Consider the following 21684-nt stretch of genomic DNA (forward strand, 5'->3'; position numbering starts at 1 on the left):
TTACATTTAAATCTCATCCTTCTGTTACTTTTAGTACAAGGAATGAGGTTTAGGTAGAGGTTCTCTTTTTTGTTTGCCTATGAAATCCAATTGGTCCCTCAGGTAACTAATGAATCATCTCTATCACAAATTATCAGCACTAGATAATCAGCTTGCTTTCCTTTTTGCTAAAACTAACCCACCGAAAATAGAGATTTTTAATTAGGGAAGAGGTGAGGTGGATTTATAATTTTTTGCAATTATGGAGGTGTATTTCAATTGAGACTTTAGGCATCTGGTTCTCAGCATGAAAATATCAGAAGGTAGGAAGACAAGGCTGCCCAAGACGGGGGTGAAGAGAAAAACATGAGTTGAAAAAAAATTAACTTCCCTCAATTCTACCCTTTTGCCTAGTGTTTAGATCATAGCAAACCCCAAGTAAAAAAAAACAAAAAAACAAAAAAAAACTACACTATTTGCATGCAAATTATGTTAAGGCATAAAGCATAGCTTAAATCAGTGTTTAGCAAACTGCAGTCATCTGTGGATTACCTCAATACTTTTGCCATATCTACAGATAATATGTACTACATGATTTTTTGCTTTACTCAGGAACAATAATATAATTTCCTTAACACATTTTAATGATATCACTAAAATTATCAGGTGATGCTTTGGAAATTGATTAGCATACCATGTGAAGTATTATAAATAAAACCAAGACTCTTATCAGACTGTGATCAATATTACTTTCCTACTAGGTTTGACATAAAATCTCTGCTTGATGTTCCTGTGAGAACTTTGGTTCCATACCTACTATTCTCATTAGGAATCAGACTGAAGTATCAAAATGTTGCTCTGGTAGCTGGTGGAAAAGAAAATGGGAGGGTAGTTGGGAGTGGAATAAACAATACTCTCTAAGTAGCAGTATTCACGTTTTTATTCAGCAGTATAAAGTATATGTAGTCAACATCATTATTTTCATTTGCAAATGGAAAAGTTGGGACGTATAAAAACCAGTACTTGACTTTTTATCAAGATCATCTGACATCAAATTACTCACATCCAGGCTTCTGCAGGTCTGAAATTTTCTTCCCATTTTACTTCCCATCCTTACATGATAGGAGCATGTAATGGGAATTCCAGTTGAGAACACTTTTATTAAAAAAAAGAAAAAAAGGATCAGCATAGTCAAGTTGTCTTAGTCTTAAGGATTTCTGGATTTCGTCCTTGGAGGAAGTCAGGATCTTCCCAAGGCCTGGGTCCTCGAATATTCTTCCAGTCATCAAAAGCAGAGTCCTTTATTTTCTATAGAGCCATAAAAATTAAAGTATATATACATATATTAGTGTAGGAGCCCGGTCACTTTGATTAGGACATCACTGAATGAATAAATAACTGAGTGGAAAGAATCCAACAGGTGCTCAATTGTAATATTAGCAAATAAATCAATTGCATATCAAGCATAATAATTGAATAAATGTTCATATTTCTTAGGATTTAGAATTTTCCTTGGGGCTATTGATGTTAATGCCTATCTTTTCCCCCTTAAGAATAAAAGTATTAAAACAGAAAAAGAGTCCACAAGCTTTATTTTTGAGAACACAAAGAAAGGGAAGAAACTGGGAAAACAAAAGTCCAACTTCTAAGGCTGATCTAGCATAATAATGACCAGCAGAGATTAGCATGGGTGATGATAGGAAATGAGAAGAAAAGAACAAATGTGGTGATCCTCAAGTCTGCCAGAAGGAAGAAAAGAGAACAAGATGATTTGTCCTGCACCTGAGAAATGAGCTTGGGCTTCAGTACGAGTAGACTCCCCATAGCTGCCACGAGCAAAGCCCTTCTGGGCAATAAAAACTAGCTTCAATTCCAGTTTGCATCATCTACCTTCAGTTAGTGTGAAGTGTCTCTCAAGCACAACAGAAGGCAGGACAAAAGGCAAGAACACAAACGTTTCTTCACCCTCTGTCACCACTCCCACAGTAACTTTCATGCATTTTCATACAAAAAGTGAACTATAAGAGATGGAACATCCTCCCTTCACCACATCCTATAATACAATGTGCCATTAAACTCTTCGATTTTTGCTAATCAGATACGTGAAAAACGTCACCTTACTATAATTTTAACTGACATTCCTAGTATAAATTAAGCATTTCTTCCTATGTTTAAGAATGATATTTATTTCCTTTTCTCTGAATTCTTTACATGCTTTGCCCATGTTCCTACTGACCAACTGAGTTAAATTTTCCATCTTGGTTTATAGATGCTCTTCATATTTAAATAAATTAATTCATCATGATAAGATAAACAATATTTTTAGGATTTCTCATTTAACTAGTGACTTTATATACATTTTTTTTTTAGACTGCACTTTTGAATTTTTATGTATGAACTCATCAACCTTTACTTTTAAAGCTTCTAGGTGTTGTATTGGGGCTGGCCCCATGGCCAAGTGGTTAAGTTGGTACACTCTGCTTTGGTGGCCCAGGGTTTCACTGGTTCAGATCCTGGGCACGGCCACGGCACTGCTCATCAAGCCACGCTGAGGCGGCATCCCACATGCCACAACTAGAAGGACCCACAACTGAAAAAATATATATACAGCTATGTACCGGGGGGCTTTGGGGGAAAAAAGGAAAAATAAAATCTTTTTAAAAAATCTTAAAAACAAAAGCTTCTAGGTTTTGTATTAAACAGGCTTTTCTGACTTAAGACCACAAGAAAGAATCTCCATTCTTTTCTCCTAGTACTTTTAGCATTTTGTTTTTTATTTTTAAATTCTTGATCCATCTAGGATTTATTCATTTGTAGTATATAAAATACATATCCATCTTTATTTTCTTTTCAAATGACTACATAGTTGTCCCAATACCATATGTTCAAGGGAAATAACTTCTTTCTGCACTGGTAATAACTTAAATTTACCTTTAGGCAGACAGAACCAGTCACTGCCATGGAAGATTGTTACAAAAGAGAGACTATATTAACATATTGTACCTCATACTCTGATTCCAACGATATTTTATTCATTTTCAGTTTTTTTTCTAATTCAGGATCAATCTGTAGAAAAGAAAGAGGAGCCAAAAGTTATTTAAGTCAGTTAGATTCAATTTTCAATTTAAAAAGTTACATAAGGGATGGCTGGGATGGTACGGTGGATTACAAAAAGATGGCAAAATCTCCACTATCCATCCAATCGCATAATGATAACTAACGTACTACCACCACCAACCACCACAAGTAACTGCAGCTAAGATTTACTTATCAATTGATAGGGAGCACTTGTTATGTGCCAGGCGTTTTGACATATATTATCTCTTAATCCTCACAAAAACCTATGAGGTAAGTATTATTATGATGATCACAAGTAAGGATAATGGGACACAGGGTGTTTGAGTTAACTTCTCAAAAAGGCAGAACTTGGCTTTGAACCTTGGCTCCCAGCTTTCAGAGTCCATGCTATCAACCACCATCCTAAATTATGTTATTATACATAGAAATGACATAAAAATACTAATAAATATAATGCTGCCCTTGAAAACAAAAAAGAACACCTTCCATATACCAGAAACAAAGAAGTATCTAAAAAGAACTAGACAAGACTCCACAATGGTAAACAGGAGCTGATGCCCTGTTACCTATGTGTGGCAAAGGCTTTAGGAAAGAAGAAAGTGATTTCTGAAATTAATAAGTAACAACAAAACCCAAATTAAAATAAATGGAATAGCAGAATAGTGACTGAATATAGCTTAAGACCAAATTAGTACACCAGAAATACAACCTAAGGATTCCATTAGAATGATGCAGAAAGCATTGGGATAAATGAAAGAAAAGGTAAATTATGAAAGCTAGATCCAAAAGTTCTAATATATGTCTGTTAGGGCTTTTGGAATTAGAGAATAAGGAGAATGGAGGAAGGGCAATAATTAAATAATTAGTAATTAAGTATACAATATATAGAGAGGACATGAGTTCTCAGACAGAAAGAACAAAATAAAAAATAACCACAACAGGGGCTGGCCCAGTGGCATAGCAGTTAAGTTCACACGCTCCGCTTCGATGGCCAGGGGTTCACAAGTTCGGATGCTGGGTGCAGACCTAAGCACTGCTTATCAAGCCATGCTGTGGCAGGTGTCCCACATATAAAATAGAGGAAGATGCATACAGATGTTAGCTCAGGGCCAATCTTCCTCAGCAAAAAGAGGATGATTGGCAGTGGATGTTAGCTCAGGGCTAACCTTCCTCAAAAATAAACAAATAAATAACCACCACCACAACAAAAAAAGAGCCCATTCTTAATCAAGTAACAGTAAAACTTTAGAATATTAAAAATAAAAAGAAAATCTCAAAAAGAATGAAAAGATAGCCTACTAACAAAGGGATGAGAATTAGAAAAAAAAGACTACTCATAAGCAACTTCAAATGCTACAATAAGATGATGCTACATCTTCAATGTTGATATAGAGAGATGATTACTTTGAACCTCAATTTTACTTTCATATTTTCTCTTTTCTTTCTTGGTTTCTACTTGATTTTTTCTCAATCACTGTTTTGAGAGGTAGAAATACATACAACCATATCAATAATCCCAGTAAATGTTGAAGTAATCTATTAAGTAACAGAAATTTTCTGACTCAAATTTTTAGAAATCCAGTTATACACTACTTACAAGAAATGCACTAAAAGAAAAAAAATGAAAGCACAAGGTTGGAAGGTAGAGGGTTACAAAAATGATATACCAATAAAAAACTAGTGGGGCCAGGGGGCTCAATACATAGCAATATTCATAATGGACAAAACAGAATTCAAGGCAAACACCATCAAAAAGGAATACTTTATATCGATAAATAAAACAATTTTTCAAGAAGATATTAGAATTATAAAATATTACGTGACTACATTGCTTAGAAATTTATGTAGCAAAATGGGTAAAAATATAAGAAGAAATAAACACACAAAACATACTAGAAGAGCTTAACATAACAGATTAAGCAGATTATAATCATGATTACTGAAAGATGACTAAAATAATTAACAAGTTTTCTAATAGGTATATATAGAATTTTGAGCCCAGCAAATTTAGATTGCCATTTCTCATCAAATACATACAAGATATTTATAAAAATTAAACTTGTTCTAGGGCAGAAAGGAAAACTAGGCAAATTCACATGTAGAAAATATTGACATACATACCACATTCACTGACTACAATTGATAACACTTAAAAATCAATAGCAAAAAGATATTTGCAGTAAGAATCCATACACATGAAAGCTAAAAGGTTTTAAAATACATTAATGTGTTAAAGAGGAAATCAAAGAGAAAATTATGAAGTCTTTAGAAGTGAAGAGCCACACTGTTTTTGTTGAAGTTTTTCATTCTAGTAGTTTTAATCTTCTTGGGTAGACAAATTTCTTGGTATACAACATTTCATCTGTACATAAAAATGACATTTTCATCTCTTTCTTTCTAAACTTCATACCATTTATTTCTTTTTGCTGTTTGATTACATAGGCTATGATATCCAAAATAGTACTGAAAAGTAGTTACAATTATAGATATTCTTTTCTTCTTCCTAGGTTTAATGAGAATATTTCTAAAGTTTCTCTATTAAGAATATTTACTGGGGCCGGCCTGGTGGAGCAGCAGTTAAGTTCACACGTTCTGCTTCTCGGCAGCCCAGGGTTCGCTGGTTCAGATCCCGGGTGCGGACATGGCACCGCTTGGCACGCCATGCTGTGGGAGGCGTCCCACGTATAAAGTGGAGGAAGATAGGCATGAATGTTAGCTCAGGGCCAGTCTTCCTCAGCAAAGAGAGGAGGATTGGCAGTAGTTAGCTCAGGGCTAATCTTCCTCAAAAAAAAAAAAAGAATATTTACTACGATCACAGTTAAGAGAATTCAACAAAGTGGCAAAATCAACACACAAAAATCAAAGTGCATAAATCCACAAACAATATCAATAGGGTTTCTTTACTCAAGTAAAAACGAATTAGAAAATGTAAAAGAAAGAAATACCTAACTAGAATAGTGTTATCTATTTAAAAAACTGAACTTATAGTTTAAAACATTTGAAAAGAAAACTTGAGGCTTTGATGGTTTCACTGACAAATTCCCTAAAATATTTAAAGAAGTAGTAATACCAATTGTACACAATCTTTTCCAGAAAATAAAAAAGGAGGGAACACTTCCCAATTCATGTTATGAAGCCAGCATTATCCTGATACCAAAACCAGACTGTTGGGGAGGAAAAACTTTCCCTTCTTCCTTTCTAGGTTCATTGGTTGGCCTAATTGACATAAGACAGATTAACAGGAGAAAAACAAATTTAATTATGTATGTATGGGAGCTCCACAAAGCCATGAGACTCACAGGCAGTAAGGCAACTGAGGCTTATATACCATCCCGAGCTAAGGAAAAAGTGGGTACAGCTCTCAGGTTCCAAAAGGGAGGAAGACAATTCACAGGATGATGAGAAGAGCAAATGTTTGGTAAACAAGTGTTTGCCCTGCCATGCAGATAACTGTTTCTGATATAAAAAGTCATGTCTGGTAATAACGCTCTTCCTGGTACAGGCCTCCTATCTAAACTCTTTTAGGCAGTTAAAAGAGAGGTAAAAAGCTTTTCCTGAGCCTGCTAGGTCTTAACTGCCTTTACCTCAAAACAATACACATGCCAAAGTGGCACATTTTGGGGTAGCATATTCTGCCCCCCAACAAGACCAAGACAGTAGAAGGAAAAAAACCCCAAAACTACAGACCATAATAATCTCTAGTGTAACCTCTACTGGAAGAATAAAGTATAGCTTCCAAACTAACAGAACAAAAACATAATAATAAAGTATTAGTAATCCAAAGGAGGAAAAAAAAAGACAAAAAGAAACGATTGCAGAGAAGATCCAAGATGGCGCCGTGAGTAGTCCTCTTTGTCTCTCGCCCTTCGAGTCTACAATTATTTGGACACTTATCGCTTGACAAAGGATATCCAGACAGCATCTCAGGACGTCTGAGACACCCACGCGACTATACATCGGAAGGCGGACGGACTTTCCTCCGGGAGGATGTGGAAATAGGTGAAAACTCTCCGACCCCGACGGGCAGCCTAGTACCCGCAAGCGGCTTTCTTCCAACAGACGCCCCCAGAGGATCCACACACATCTAGGGCAGGAGCGAGAACACAACAGAGGAGCGACGGTGGAAACAGGTGACCAGAACCCTACCTAAACCCCCCGCAATTACTCCTAAACGCAGAGGGAAACTTTGGAGTTGCACACCTGGGCCCGCGGGGAGAGTCTCTCCCCGCCATTGGCGGGGAGACCCAGCCTGGTGCTCGGGGCGCCCGGAGGGTCCCAGAGAGAGTCTCTGAGGGTACGGAGGTCTCCCAGCTGCCGTTGCCCGCCCCGTGGGACTAGGGATTGCCGGAGATCTCGGAGAGGACCGGGGCTGGAGGAACTTTCAAAGGCCGGTTCTGCGACCCGGAGGGGAAGCGCCGGAGCTCTGCCCGGGCAGCAGACAGGGCTCTCTGTCTGCCGTTAGCGGAGGGGCCACGCTGAGCATTCACGGCTCCGGGAGAGGCCCGGAGGGAGTCCCAGAGGGCGGGGCAACCCCCGGCTGCCGTTGCCCGCCCCGTGGGGCTGGGGATTGCCGGAGATCTTGGAGAGGACCGGGGCGGGGGGAACTTTCAAGGGCCGGTTCTGTGACCTGGAGGGGAAGCGCCGAGGTTCCGCCAGGCAGCAGACAAAACTCTCTGTCTGCCATTAGCAGAGGGGCCACGCCCAGCATTCAGGGCTCCCGGGAGAGGCCCGGAGAGAAGCCCAGAGGGCGGGGCGACCCCCAGCTGCCGTTGCCCGCCCCGTGGGACTAGGGATTGCCAGAGATCTCGGAGAGGACTGGGGCTGGGGGAACTTTCAAAGGCCGGTTCTGCGACCCGGAAGGGAAGCGCCGGAGCTCCGCCCAGGCAGCAGACAAAACTCTCTGTGTGCCATTAGCAGAGGGGCCACGCCGAGCATTCACGGCTCCGGGAGAGGCCCGGAGAGAAGCCCAGAGGGCGGGGCGACCCCCAGCTGCCGTTGCCCGCCCCGTGAGACTAGGGATTGCTGGAGATCTTGGAGAGGACTGGGGCTGGAGAGAGTTCCAGAGACCCAGCTTAGTAGCCTAGGGGGAAACCCTACAGGCTCACAGCAGCCTTAGGGAAAGCCTCTGCACAGCACCAGTAGAAGGCACCCAGCCGCCAGCCACAAGGCTGGAAGACCCCAGGGCAAAAGCAGCATAGCTAGGTGTACTAACCACAGACTGTAGAAGATGCCAATAGCTCTCCTGCGACCCATAGAGGACAAGTGAGATTCAGTGGGTGCCGACAGCAACGGAGCGACAAATATAAGTGATCCCACCCCTGGCTGCTGGAAAAGCCCATAACACCGTTGCAGACCCCAAGGAGAGAGCACATCTAGGTGGGCTGCAACAGTAGGCACCTGCAGCCTGAAGCCCCCCTGTGACGGCCCCCACGGCAGAGGAGGGAATCCAAAGGGCCACTGTGGCTACGAAGAGGGGCCCAGGCCCAGTTAGCAACTACGGACAGGGTTCCTGGTTGGTGAAGTATAAACAGCTGCTCCCCCCACCGCAGCAGCTGAAACAAGTGAAAGGAGCAACTAAACTCTATCTCCATGCGGAGGCACAAATCAACAACATCAAGCAATATGAAAAAATACATTAAATCTCCAGAACAGAAAGAAAGTAACAAATACACAGAAAACAATCCCAAAGAAAATGAGATATATAACCTAAATGATGATGACTTCAAAACAGCCATCATTAAGATTCTCAATGAGTTAAGAGAGAATTCTGACCGACAACTCAACGAGTTCAGGAGCTATGTCACAAAAGAATTTGATACGATAAAGAAGAACCAAACAGAAATATTGGAAATGAAGAACACAATAGAGGAGATTAAGAAAAATCTAGATGCTCTGAACAGTAGGGCCGATAATATGGAGGAAAGAATTAGCAATTTGGAAGATGGCAATATAGAATTGTTGCAGGCAGAGGAGGAGAGAGAAGCAAGACTTAAAAGAAATGAAGAAACTCTCCGAGAATTATCAGACACAATTAGGAGATGCAACGTAAGGATTATAGGTATACCAGAGGGAGAAGAGAAGGAGAAAGGGGCAGAAAACCTATTCAAAGAAATAATGGCTGAGAACTTCCCAAATCTGGTGAGGGAGATGGATCTTCAGGTGACAGAAGCCAATAGATCTCCAAACTTTATCAATGCAAGAAGACCAACTCCACGGCATATAGTAGTGAAGCTAGCAAAAGTCAACGACAAGGAGAAAATATTAAGGACAGCCAGGCAAAAGAAACTAACCTACAAAGGAACCCCCATCAGGCTATCAGCAGATTTCTCAGCAGAAACTTTACAGGCTAGAAGAGAGTGGAATGATATATTCAAAAATCTGAAGGACAAAAATCTACAGCCGAGAATTCTCTACCCAGCGAAAATATCCTTCAAATACGATGGAGAAATAAAAACTTTCCCAGATAAACAAAAATTAAGGGAGTTCATTGCCACAAAACCTCCTCTTCAGGAAATCCTCAGGAAAACCCTCATTCCTGAAAAATCCAAAAAAGGAAAGGGGCTACAAAACCAAGAGCAGAGGAGATAAGTAGAAGGACAACAACAGAGAGTAGCAGCTCTACATCAGAACAGATTAAACCATGGGACGAGAAACAAAGGAAACTGGAGAAAACCGGAAAACAAGACACAAAATGGTAGTGGTAGGCCCCCACGTCTCAATAATCACTCTAAATGTAAATGGATTGAACTCCCCAATCAAAAGACACAGAGTGGCAGGATGGATCAAAGAACAAGATCCAACAATATGCTGCCTCCAGGAAACACACCTCAGCCCCAAAGACAAACACAGACTCAGAGTGGAGGGATGGAGAACAATACTCCAAGCTAATAATGAACAAAAGAAAGCAGGTGTCGCTATACTAATATCAGACAAGGTAGATTTCAAAGCAAAACAGATAAAGAAAGATAAAGAGGGACAGTATATAATGATAAAAGGGACTCTCCACCAAGAAGACATAACACTTATAAATATATACGCACCCAACACAGGAGCACCAAAATTTGTAAAGCAACTCTTAATAGAACTAAAAGAAGACATCAACAACAATACAATAATAGTAGGGGACCTCAACACACCATTAACACCAATGGACAGAACATCCAGACAGAAAATCAACAAGGAAATAATAGAATTAAATGAAAAATTAGACCAGATGGACTTAATAGATATATATAGAACACTTCATCCTAAAACAGCAGGTTACACATTCTTCTCAAGTGCACATGGAACATTCTCAAGGATTGACCATATTTTGGGAACCAAAGCAAACATCAATAAATACAAGAGAGTTGAAATAATATCAAGCATCTTTTCTGATCATAACGCTATTAAACTAGAAATCAACTACAAGAAAAAAGCAGAGAAAGGTGCAAAAATGTGGAGACTAAACAACGTGCTTCTCAACAAACAATGGATCATTGAAGAAATTAAAGAAGAAATCAAATATTATCTGGAGACAAATGAAAATGAGAACACGACAGACCAAATCATTTGGGATGCAGCAAAAGCAGTCCTAAGAGGGAAATTCATCGCAATACAGGCTCACCTCACTAAACAAGAAAAAGCTCACGTAAGCAACCTCAAACGACACCTAACAGAACTAGAAAAAGAAGAACAAACAAAGCCCAGAGTCAGTAGAAGGAGGGAAATAATAAAAATAAGAGCAGAAATAAACGATATTGAAACAAAAAAGACAATAGAAAGGATCAATGAAACAAAGAGTTGGTTCTTCGAAAGAATTAACAAAATTGACAAACCCCTAGCCAGACTCACCAAGAAAAGAAGAGAGAAATCGCAAATTAATAAAATCAGGAATGACAGAGGAGAAATCACAACAGATACCAATGAAATACAAGAGATCATAAGAGAATACTATGAAAAACTATATGCCAACAAATTGAACAACCTGGAAGAAATGGACAAATTCCTAGACTCCTACAATCTCCCCAAACTGAATCAGGAAGAAATGGAGAATCTGAATAGACCAATCACAAGTAAGGAAATAGAAACGGTAATCAAAAACCTCCCCAAAAACAAGAGTCCAGGACCAGACGGCTTCTCTGGAGAATTCTACCAAACATTCAAAGAAGACTTAATACCTATTCTCCTCAAACTGTTCCAGAAAATTGAGAAAGATGGAGAACTCCCTAACACATTCTATGAAGCCAACATCACTCTGATCCCCAAACCTGACAAGGACAACACAAAGAAGGAGAACTACAGGCCGATATCACTGATGAACATAGATGCAAAAATCTTCAACAAAATTTTGGCAAACCGATTACAGCAATACATCAAAAAGATTATACACCATGATCAAGTGGGATTTATACCAGGGACACAGGGATGGTTCAACATCCGCAAGTCAATCAACGTGATACACTACATCAACAAAATGAAAAACAAAAACCACATGATCATCTCAATAGATGCAGAGAAAGCATTCGACAAGATCCAACACCCATTTATGATAAAAACCCTCAGTAAAATGGGTATAGAAGGAAAGTACCTCAACATAATAAAGGCCATATATGATAGACCCACAGCCAACATCATACTCAATGGACAAAAGCTGAAAGCCATCCCTTTGAGGACAGGAACAAGACAAGGGTGCCCACTTTCACCACTCCTATTCAACATAGTACTGGAGGTGCTGGCCAGAGCAATTCGGCAGGAAAAAGAAATAAAAGGAATCCAAATAGGTAACGAAGAAGTAAAACTCTCGTTGTTTGCAGACGACATGATCTTATACATAGAAAACCCCAAAGAATCCACAGAAAAACTATTAAAAATAATCAACAACTACAGCAAAGTAGCAGGGTATAAAATTAACGTGCATAAATCAGTAGCATTTCTATACACTAACAATAAACTAACAGAAAAAGAACTCAAGAACTCTATCCCATTCACAATCGCAACGAAAAGAATAAAATACCTTGGGATAAACTTAACCAAGGAAGTGAAGGATCTATACAATGAAAACTACAAGACTTTCTTGAAAGAAATAGGCGATGACATAAAGAGATGGAAAAACATTCCTTGCACATGGATTGGAAGAATAAACATAGTTAAAATGTCCACACTACCTAAAGCAATATACAGATTCAATGCTATCCCAATCAGAATCCCAAGAACATTCTTCACAGAAATTGAACAAACAATCCTAAAATTCATATGGGGGAACAAAAGACCGCGAATTGCTAAAGCAATCCTGAGCAAGAAAAACAAAGCCGGCGGAATCACAATCCCCGATTTCAAAACATACTACAAAGCTACAGTGATCAAAACAGCATGGTACTGGTACAAAAAGAGGTCCACAGATCAATGGAACAGAATTGAAAGCCCAGAGATAAAACCACACATCTATGGACAGCTAATCTTCGACAAAGGAGCAGAGGGCCTACAATGGAGAAAAGAAAGTCTCTTCAACAAATGGTGCTGGGAAAACTGGACAGCCACATGCAAAAGATTGAAAATTGACCATTCTTTTTCACCACACACCAAAATAAACTCAAAATGGATCAAAGACCTAAAGATTAGGCCTGAGACAATAAGTCTTTTGGAAGAGAATATAGGCAGTACACTCTTTGACATCAGTTTCAAAAGAATCTTTTCGGACACTGTAACTCCTCAGTTGAGGGAAACAATAGAAAGAATAAACAAATGGGACTTCATCAGACTAAAGAGCTTCTTCAAGGCAAGGGAAAACAGGATTGAAACAAAAAAACAGCTCACTAATTGGGAAAAAATATTTACAAGCCACCTATCCGACAAAGGGTTAATCTCCATAATATACAAAGAACTCACACTGCTTAACAACAAAAAAACAAACAACCCGATCAAAAAATGGGCAGAGGACATGAACAGACATTTCTCAAAAGAAGATATGAATATGGCCAATAGACACATGAAAAGATGTTCATCATCGCTAATCATCAGGGAAATGCAAATCAAAACTACACTAAGATATCACCTTACCCCCGTTAGATTGGCAAAAACATCCAAAACCAAGAACGACAAATGTTGGAGAGGTTGTGGAGAAAGAGGAACCCTCATACACTGTTGGTGGGAATGCAAACTGGTACAGCCACTATGGAAAACAGTATGGAGATTTCTCAAAAAGTTAAAAATAGAAATACCCTATGACCCAGCCATCCCATTACTGGGTATCTATCCTAAGAACCTGATATCAGATATCTCAAGAGTCCGTTGCACCCCTATGTTCATCGCAGCATTATTTACAATAGCCAACACATGGAACCAGCCTACATGCCCAGAAACTGATGATTGGATAAAGAAGATGTGGTATATATACACAATGGAATACTACTCAGCCATAAAAAAAGACGAAATTGGCCCATTCACAACAACGTGGATGGACCTCGAGGGCATTATGTTAAGCGAAATAAGTCAGTCAGAGAAAGACGAACTCTATATGACTCCACTCATAGGTGGAAATTAGTATATTGAGAAGGAGATCTGATCGGTGGTTACCAGGGAAAAGGGGGGGTGGGGGGAGGGTACGGAGGGGGAAGTGGTGTACCCACAACATGACTAACAAAAATGTACAACTGAAATCTCACAAGGTTGTAATCTATCATAACATTAATAAAAAAAAAAAAAGAAACGATTGCAACAAATAACACATAAAAAGAAGGCATATTTAAACTCAAATATACAAAAAAATTACATTGAATGATCCAACTAAAGATGAGACTATTAAAAGCATTATTCTATTTATAAGAGATACATGTAAAACTTAAGTTTACAGAAAGGCTGAGATTAAAAAGAAAGCTGGTGAAGCCATATTAATATGCAACAAAATAGGCTTTAAGGGGAAAGAGCATTATTGGCAAGCAAAGCTTCATTAGAAGAAAAATTCAATTCACCAGAAAGATGCAATAATTCTGAAAATTATACGACCATTTAATATCATGGTGAAACAGAGTCACAATGAGAGATGTTAAAACAATTTTCTCACTAACGGAACAGATTTAAAAAATTAACAATACAGAAAATCTGAAAAAACACAAATAACAAACTTGACCAAATGGATAAGTTTTTATTAGGTACCCAACAACTGCAAAATATACATTTTTTTCAAGCACACATCATTTATACAAACTGATCATGTGTTAGGTCATAAAGCAATACAAAAAAAATGAACTCAAGGGTCTGCCCAGTGGTCTAGTGGTTAAGTCACGCACTCCGCTTCAGCGGCCCTGGGTTCGCAGGTTCAGATTCCACCTGTGGACCTAGCAGCGCTCGTCAAACCATGCTGTGGCGGCATCCCACATAAAACAAAGGAAGATTGGCACACGTTAGCTCAGCGACAACCTTCCTCAAGCAAAAAGAGCAAGATTGGCAACAGACGTTAACTCAGGGCCAGTCTTCCTCACACACATACACACATACAAAAGAACTTATTGAAAATATTTGATTATAATGCACTTAAGTTAGAAATCAATAAAAAATAACTACGAAATCTTGTATGTTTATAAACTAAGCAAAAACATTTCTAAATAGCTCATGGGTAAATGAAAATTTTTATAAAACTGAGTAATTATTAACATACTACATATTAAAACTGTGTGACCCAGCTATGATCATGCTTAAAATTAAATTCATGAGCTTAGAAGCATGTATTACAAAAGAAGATGGAAAGTGAATGAGCTAAGAACCCACCCTCATAAACTTAAAAAAAAGTAACCCAAAGGAAAAAGCAAATAAAGAACAAAAATTAATTAAAGGTAGAACAAGTGTGTAACAAAAGAATCAACAAAGCCAAAAGCTGTTGATGAATCTCAGGTGAAACTGACACAGAAGAAAGAGAAGTTACAAAAAAGAGCATTCAAAATGAAAAGGGTATCAACATAAATTCTATGTGCAACAAACAGATATTGGGATAATATGAATAACTTTATGCCAATAAATTTGAAATTTTAGACAACATGGACAAATTCATAGAAAAATACAACTTTCCAACACTAAAAGAGGAAGAATAAACAATTTGAATACTATTATAACCTATAAAGAGTTGAATCTATAATTAAAAACCTCACACAAAGGAAACTCCAGGTTCAGATGGCTTTACCAATGGATTCTACTAAGGAAGAAATAACATCAATGCAACAAAAAATCTTCTAGTTATGTGGTGAGCATAATAACCTTGATATCAAAACTTGAAAAGACAGAAAGAGAAAATAATAGGCCAATTTCACTAATGCAGAATTCCTAAAGAAAACACTATAAAAAGAAGCCAGCAACGTACCAAAAACACAGTATACCATGATCAACTGAGTTCATTCCAGGAATGCAAAGTTAATTTGAAAACCACAATGCAATCCGCAAATAAACTAATGCAACAGAACAGAGGTCTGAAACAGACTTATGACAAATTGGGCACAGAAGAGCAGGAAGAAAAAGATGTTATCGTCAGTAAATGGTGTTTGGACAACTTGTTACATACATTAGGGAAAACGTTCATTCAATGTGTGTGTTTTTTTCACACCACCAAACAATCAACTCAATTCTGACACTACCTACCTGGAGATAGTGTCAGATCCTACAGGTTAAGGGCTCAGTCCTACAAGACTTCCCCCTCCCCCAACTTCAGACAGCAAATGCAAGTAGCGGTTGTCACCTGTGCTTCTGACTGACTGGATATAGATTAGAGGTTCCAATGCCCTCCTCTTCTGATACTGGTTCAACACAACGTTCACATGAGGGAAGCCACATTGTAGAAAAGAAACTATATTATAACTTTGAATGACCTCTGATTAACTAACCCAGACATGCTCTGTAGATTTTATGGCCCCTCCTAACTGCTATAAGTTGATAACTTTGTTCTTTTGAGTTCCTTAGGATGTGATGACCCCCGGGAAGAGAGTCTGTGCTGATAGTCATCATCAATGACAACTGAAAGATCAGGGTATAGGGCACTGCTCCGGTCTCTGATGGACATCCAGTAAAACAAAAGACTATCAGGAACTAAGACCAGATATCTGTCCATACCTGGAGACCAGCCCCCTATATAATGGGCCTGTAGTCTTTGTTCTGTAAGATGGTTCTTTCAGACATTAGTTGGCCATCTTCCCCCTTGCTAGTGAGCTGTAATAAAACCCTTTCTCTCCTACCACCTTGCCTTTTGACTATTGGCATGTCTTGTGGCAGGCAGATGACTCCCCCACACCGTGGGTGGTAACACCTGGTTCAATTAATTTGCTACAGCCATCCACAGAACTCAGAGAAACATTTTACTCACTGGATTACAAGTTTATTATAAAAGGATATAACCCAGGGACAGCAGAGGGAAGACAGGTATAGGGCAAGGTATGGGGAACAGGCTTGGAGCTTGCATGCCTTTTCTGAGCAGGCCACTCCCCCAGCACCTCCACGTGTTCACCAACCAGTAAGCTGTCTGAACCCTAACCTTTCGGGTTTTTATGGAGGCTTCAATATATAGGAATGATTGATTACATCATTGTCATTGGAAATTGCTTTGACCTCCAGGCCCACTTCCCTCCCTGGAGCCTAGGCGGGTAGGACTGAAAGTTCCAATCCTTTGATCACAGGGTTGACTCCCTGGGCAACCAGCTCCCATCTTTAGGTTACCCAGGGGGGGGTTCCAAAAGTCACCTCATTAACATAACAAAATACATCTTGATTGCTCTCATCATTTAGGAAATTTCAAGGGTTTTAGGATCTCCCTGCCAGAAAGGGAGACAACAACAATGTACATATTTCTTATAAATAACAATATCATAATTCCTCACATGGTACACAAAGAAATCAACTCCAGATGGAATGCAGACCCAAATATAAAAGGCAAAAACAAAGTTTTTAGCAATAATATAGAAAAATAATTATATTTTGGAGTAGGAAAAATTTTTATTAAAAAGACCAAAAGAAAAAGTAACCATAAAGTAAAAAAGAAATAAAATAGACTACATTAAACTCAAGAAAATTTGTTTATCAAAACATATCACTAAGAGTGAAGACCAAAAGGTTTATAATCTGGCATGTATAAAGAAATCTTACAAAACAATAAGAAAAAGACCACCAACCCAGTGGGAAAAAAAAAGCAATGAAGACCTGAAACATTGCAATAGAAGATATACAAAAAAGGAAATATAAATGGCCAATAGACATATGAAAAGTGATCAACCTCATCAATCATCAAGAAAAATTCAAATTTGATGAGGATCAAGGCTGCCCCAGGTAGAGAAGCTCAAGGTGACTTGTCCTACATACCAATCTATATCATCCTCTGGGAAGCACCTGATCCAATCTGATTCTTATCTAAAGTTATAGGACCACCCAATAAGCAGACCCCACCTACACTGATACCATTTTAATGACTTTTTTCTACATAATCTTTCCTTTGTCTTGTAAAGAGATAACTCACATACCTATGCCTTAAATTTAGGCCTACCCTCAACCCATGTTTGCAGCTCTTACTGCCCATGGGTCCTGTCCCCATGCCTGCAGCTCTTCACTGCCCATGGGTCCTGTCCCCATGCTATTCTCTGAATAAAAGAGCACTACTGCCAGACCTTGAGAGTCCAAGAAATCTTTCTTTCGACTCCTCGACTCACTGAGACCGCATCAAAATTCATGACATAAGTAGGTAACAATTTATAACACACCCACCAAAATAGCTTTAAAAAACCCCAAAACCCTACAATACCAAGCATTGTTACTGCACAAGAGGGGTTCTCTGCCCAATGTGCATTTAAAAAACCCCAATTATTATGGCATCAGCTTTTGAGAAAAGAAGAGGCTTTACTGCAAAGTCGACCTGCAAGGAGACAGAAGGCAAAAGTTCTCAGATGTCTCCCTGACTCAGGATTCAGGATGAAATTTAAGCGATTAGCGAGAACAGGCTGCACGTGGAAAAGCTGGCAGGCGGTTTTGATTGGAGGGCTTTAGACATTTATGGTAAGGTTTTAAACATTTATGGTAAGATGTGGAAGGGGCTTTAACACCAGATCTTCCTAGACAATGGACCCCTCACCTCTGATGAGAGTCTGACTTTCAAGTTCCAGTTATGTCCCAGTCCTTTGGTTCCACAGTGGCGAGAACCTTTAGTACTGGTGTCATTTCAGTGCAAGATTTCCTATTCTGTGCATGCTCTGGCTATGTGACTTTGCAAATTTTCTGAAAAATAACTCTTAATCACTCTGTTGATAAGAGATGGGGTCAGTTTGTATGGTTCTAGTGGGCCTGTGGTTACAGTATTGGCAAGTATTTGGAATCTTGGGAACAAAAAACTGTTGGTAGCAGTGTAGATTGTGAAAGGAAGCAGAATATGACACCCCAAAATATGCCCTTTTGAAAGCATAAGGATTACTTTGACCTGGTTGTTTAAGAAACAGCAGACACAGAAGCTCTGTCCCTTTTGTAAGGGACGTTTACGTTCATAAAGGAAACCTCTATTTGTAAGGGTGTCTTCTGCTCTGTACCAGGAAGAGAAGGATGGCTCTAAAACACAAGAAACTCTTATCAAGGGAGAAGGCATCCACTTAAATGTGCATAACAACCTTACCCTATTTACTGTGCTTTTCCTGGTAATGTCCCGTAACTGGCTCCCCTACCCTCACCCCTAACATCCTTCTTTTGTCTTGAGCTGAAGATGGTATTTAAGGTGATGGCTTAGGCCATTTTGGGGAGAGTTTTGTTTAGTTTTCCTGGGTATCTTCCATGTATACAGGAGGTATACATGTTATTAAACTTCGGTTTGTTTTTCTCTTGTTAACTTTTTATTACAGGGAGTTCTCACCCAAGAACCTAGAAGGGTAAAGGGAACGCTATTTTTCCTCACCTACAACTGATTCAATCACTCTGAAAAACAGTTTGGAAATTATCAAATAAAGGTGAAGTATGACACGTATACCCTACAACCTAGCAATTCCTTTTTTGTACATGTGCTACAAGAGAAATATATAAGAAATGTTCTATTAAAGAGAGAACCACAAGCCCAAAACATTGTCACTCATGCTAAAGTCCAGATACCAAACCTAGGTTTAAGACCTAACAATTGCAGTGTCAACTTCTCCCAGAAATGTAAATCTTAATCAATCAGTCTGGAATTTCCCAATCAGCACCAATGAAACAATCTGTCACTACAGGTCCTCTCCACCCCTCAGAGAAAGAAGAGGCAATCTACATGATAAAACCCTTGCCTGTCCCTTCTGGCAAAAAAGAACATGTCCTGGCTTAAAAATAATCCTTTCTTTCTTTTGCTAATAGTTCCCGTGACCAACTCTTCTTCCTATAAAAACCTTCCATGATGTACAACCCCTCTAATTGCTGGATGAGATGCTGCCCGATTCACAAGTCATTTGATAAAGCCAATTAGATCTTCAAATTTACTTTTGATCAACCCAAATGTCTATCAACAGTAAAATCAATCAATAAATTATCGTATATTTAGTGGAATACAATACAGCACTGAAAAAATCATGGGGTCAGCAAGTACGGCCCATGGACCAAATCTAGTTTAACACATTTTTGTAAATAAAGTTTCATTTGAACACAGCCATGCTCATTTGTTTATGTTTGTCCACAGCTGCTTTTATGCTACAATATCAGAGTTGAATAGCTGTAAAAGAGTCTATGGCTCACAAAGCCTAAAACAGTTACTATTTGGCTCTTTACAGTAAAAGCTTGCTGACCTCTGAATTTAAAGCCAAAATATAGCTGAATTTCACACACATAATATTGAAAAAAAGTCAATCAACCAAATGATAAGGCAACATACTGAACGGGGGAAAATAATTACAAGTCATATATTTGATAAGGGGTTAATATCCAAAATATATACAGAACTCATACAACTCAATAGCAAAAAAAAAAGAAAAAATCCAATTAAAAAATGGGCAGGAGATCTGAGTAGACATTTTCCCAAAGAAGACATAAAGATGGCCAACAGCTACACGAAAAAGATGCTCAACATCACTAATCATCAGGGAAATGCAAATCAAAACCACAATGATACGTCACCTCACACCTGTTAGAATGGCTATAATCCAAAAGACAAGAAATAACAAGTGTTGGCAAGAATGTGGAGAAAAGGGAACCCTTATGTACTGTTGGTGGGAATGTAAATTGGTACAGCCACCATGGAGGTACTTCAAAAAATTAAAATAGAACTACCATATGATCCAGCAATTCTACTTCTAGATATTTATCTGAAGAAAACAAAAACAGTAACTCAAAAAGATATATGGCCCCCAATGTCCACTGCAGCATCATTTACAATAGCCAAGATGTGGAAACAACCTAAGTGTCAACTGACAGATGAGTGGATAAAGAAAATGTAGTAAATGTATACAGTGGAATATTATTCAGCCATAAAAAAAGAAATCCTCCCATTTGTGACAACATGGATGGACTTGGAGGGCATTATGCTAAGTGAAACAAGTCAGAGAAAGAAAGACAAATACTGTATGATCTCACTTTATATGTGGAATCTAAAAAAAAAAGAAAAAATACTGAGCTCATAGATACAGAGAACAGATAGGTGGTTGCCAGATGCTGGGGGGTGGGGGTGGTGAAACAGGTGAAGGGGGTCAAAAGGTACAAACTTCCAGTCATAAAATAAATAAGTCATGAGGAGGTAATGTACAGTATGGTGACTATAGTTAATAATACTGTAATGAATATTTCAAAGTTACTAAGAGAAAATCTTAAAAGTTCTCATCACAAGAAAAAACTTTTTTTTAACTATGTACGGTGATGAATGTTAACTAGACTTATCATGGTGCCCATTTTGCCATATATACAAATATCAAATCATTATGTTGTACACCTGAAACAATATGTTACACATCGATTATATCTCAAAAAAAGGTCAGACAAAAGAATATATATGATTCCACTGACACAAAATTCAAAGCAAAAAAATTAACCTTACTGCTTTGGGACGTAGTCCGAAATGGTAAAAGCCATGAAGTAATTACTATAAAAAGCATGGTAACGTCTACCCCTGGGGCAGGAGGAGGGCATGGAGAAGGGAGCAGGTTTCTGGAGTGCTAATAATTTTCTATTTCTTGACATGGATAGTGGTTACTTCAGCGTTCAGTTTATAATAATTAAACTGTTTAAGTACGTTGAATGCACTCCTTGATTTCTGTGCTATATTCCACAAGAAAACAACTTAAAGAAATAAAATAATGAATTACTATATTAATCACTGAATGTATGTAAAGGGAATAAAACCTACAATACAAGTCAACTCCTTCATATGGTTTCAACTGAGAACATGGCAAAAGACCTAATGCCAGTGGGGGAATAAACTGGTTGTATTATTGACAGATCATATGTCTGTACTTTGGGTGATTTTAAAGGGATTTTCAGCACTAATTTTTGATAGTATGCAACTGCACAATTTCTGTCATACTGGCAAACATTAAACCAAACCCCTACCAAAGATGCCACTCTACTGTATAACATTTTGATAAACCATCTTCCTGTGCCTTCATTTTCTGTACAAAATAGGACTAGAAAGATGTCTAATGATGTCAAGGCAATTTGCAAAATCGAAACCAACAACAACAACAAACC

At 38.6% G+C, this 21684-nt stretch overlaps 1 protein-coding gene across 2 annotated transcripts in view; it reads right to left on the minus strand.

Annotated features, from left to right (window-relative positions):
* Nucleotides 1-901: 901 nt before the first annotated feature.
* The window catches only part of COX16 (cytochrome c oxidase assembly factor COX16), a 30524-nt gene continuing 9741 nt past the window's right edge, over nucleotides 902-21684 (minus strand). For both annotated transcript variants that reach the window (XM_070593477.1, XM_070593478.1), the window contains exons 3-4: nucleotides 2983-3045; nucleotides 902-1287 (exon numbers count right to left, since the gene is read on the minus strand). In XM_070593477.1, the coding sequence (XP_070449578.1) occupies nucleotides 1171-1287; nucleotides 2983-3045 (180 nt within the window). In that variant the 3' untranslated portion in view covers nucleotides 902-1170. The remainder of the gene's footprint in view (nucleotides 1288-2982; nucleotides 3046-21684) is intronic.

The sequence above is a fragment of the Equus przewalskii genome, chromosome 25 (assembly GCF_037783145.1).
Source record: "Equus przewalskii isolate Varuska chromosome 25, EquPr2, whole genome shotgun sequence".
In the NCBI taxonomy this organism is placed as follows: domain Eukaryota; kingdom Metazoa; phylum Chordata; class Mammalia; order Perissodactyla; family Equidae; genus Equus; species Equus przewalskii.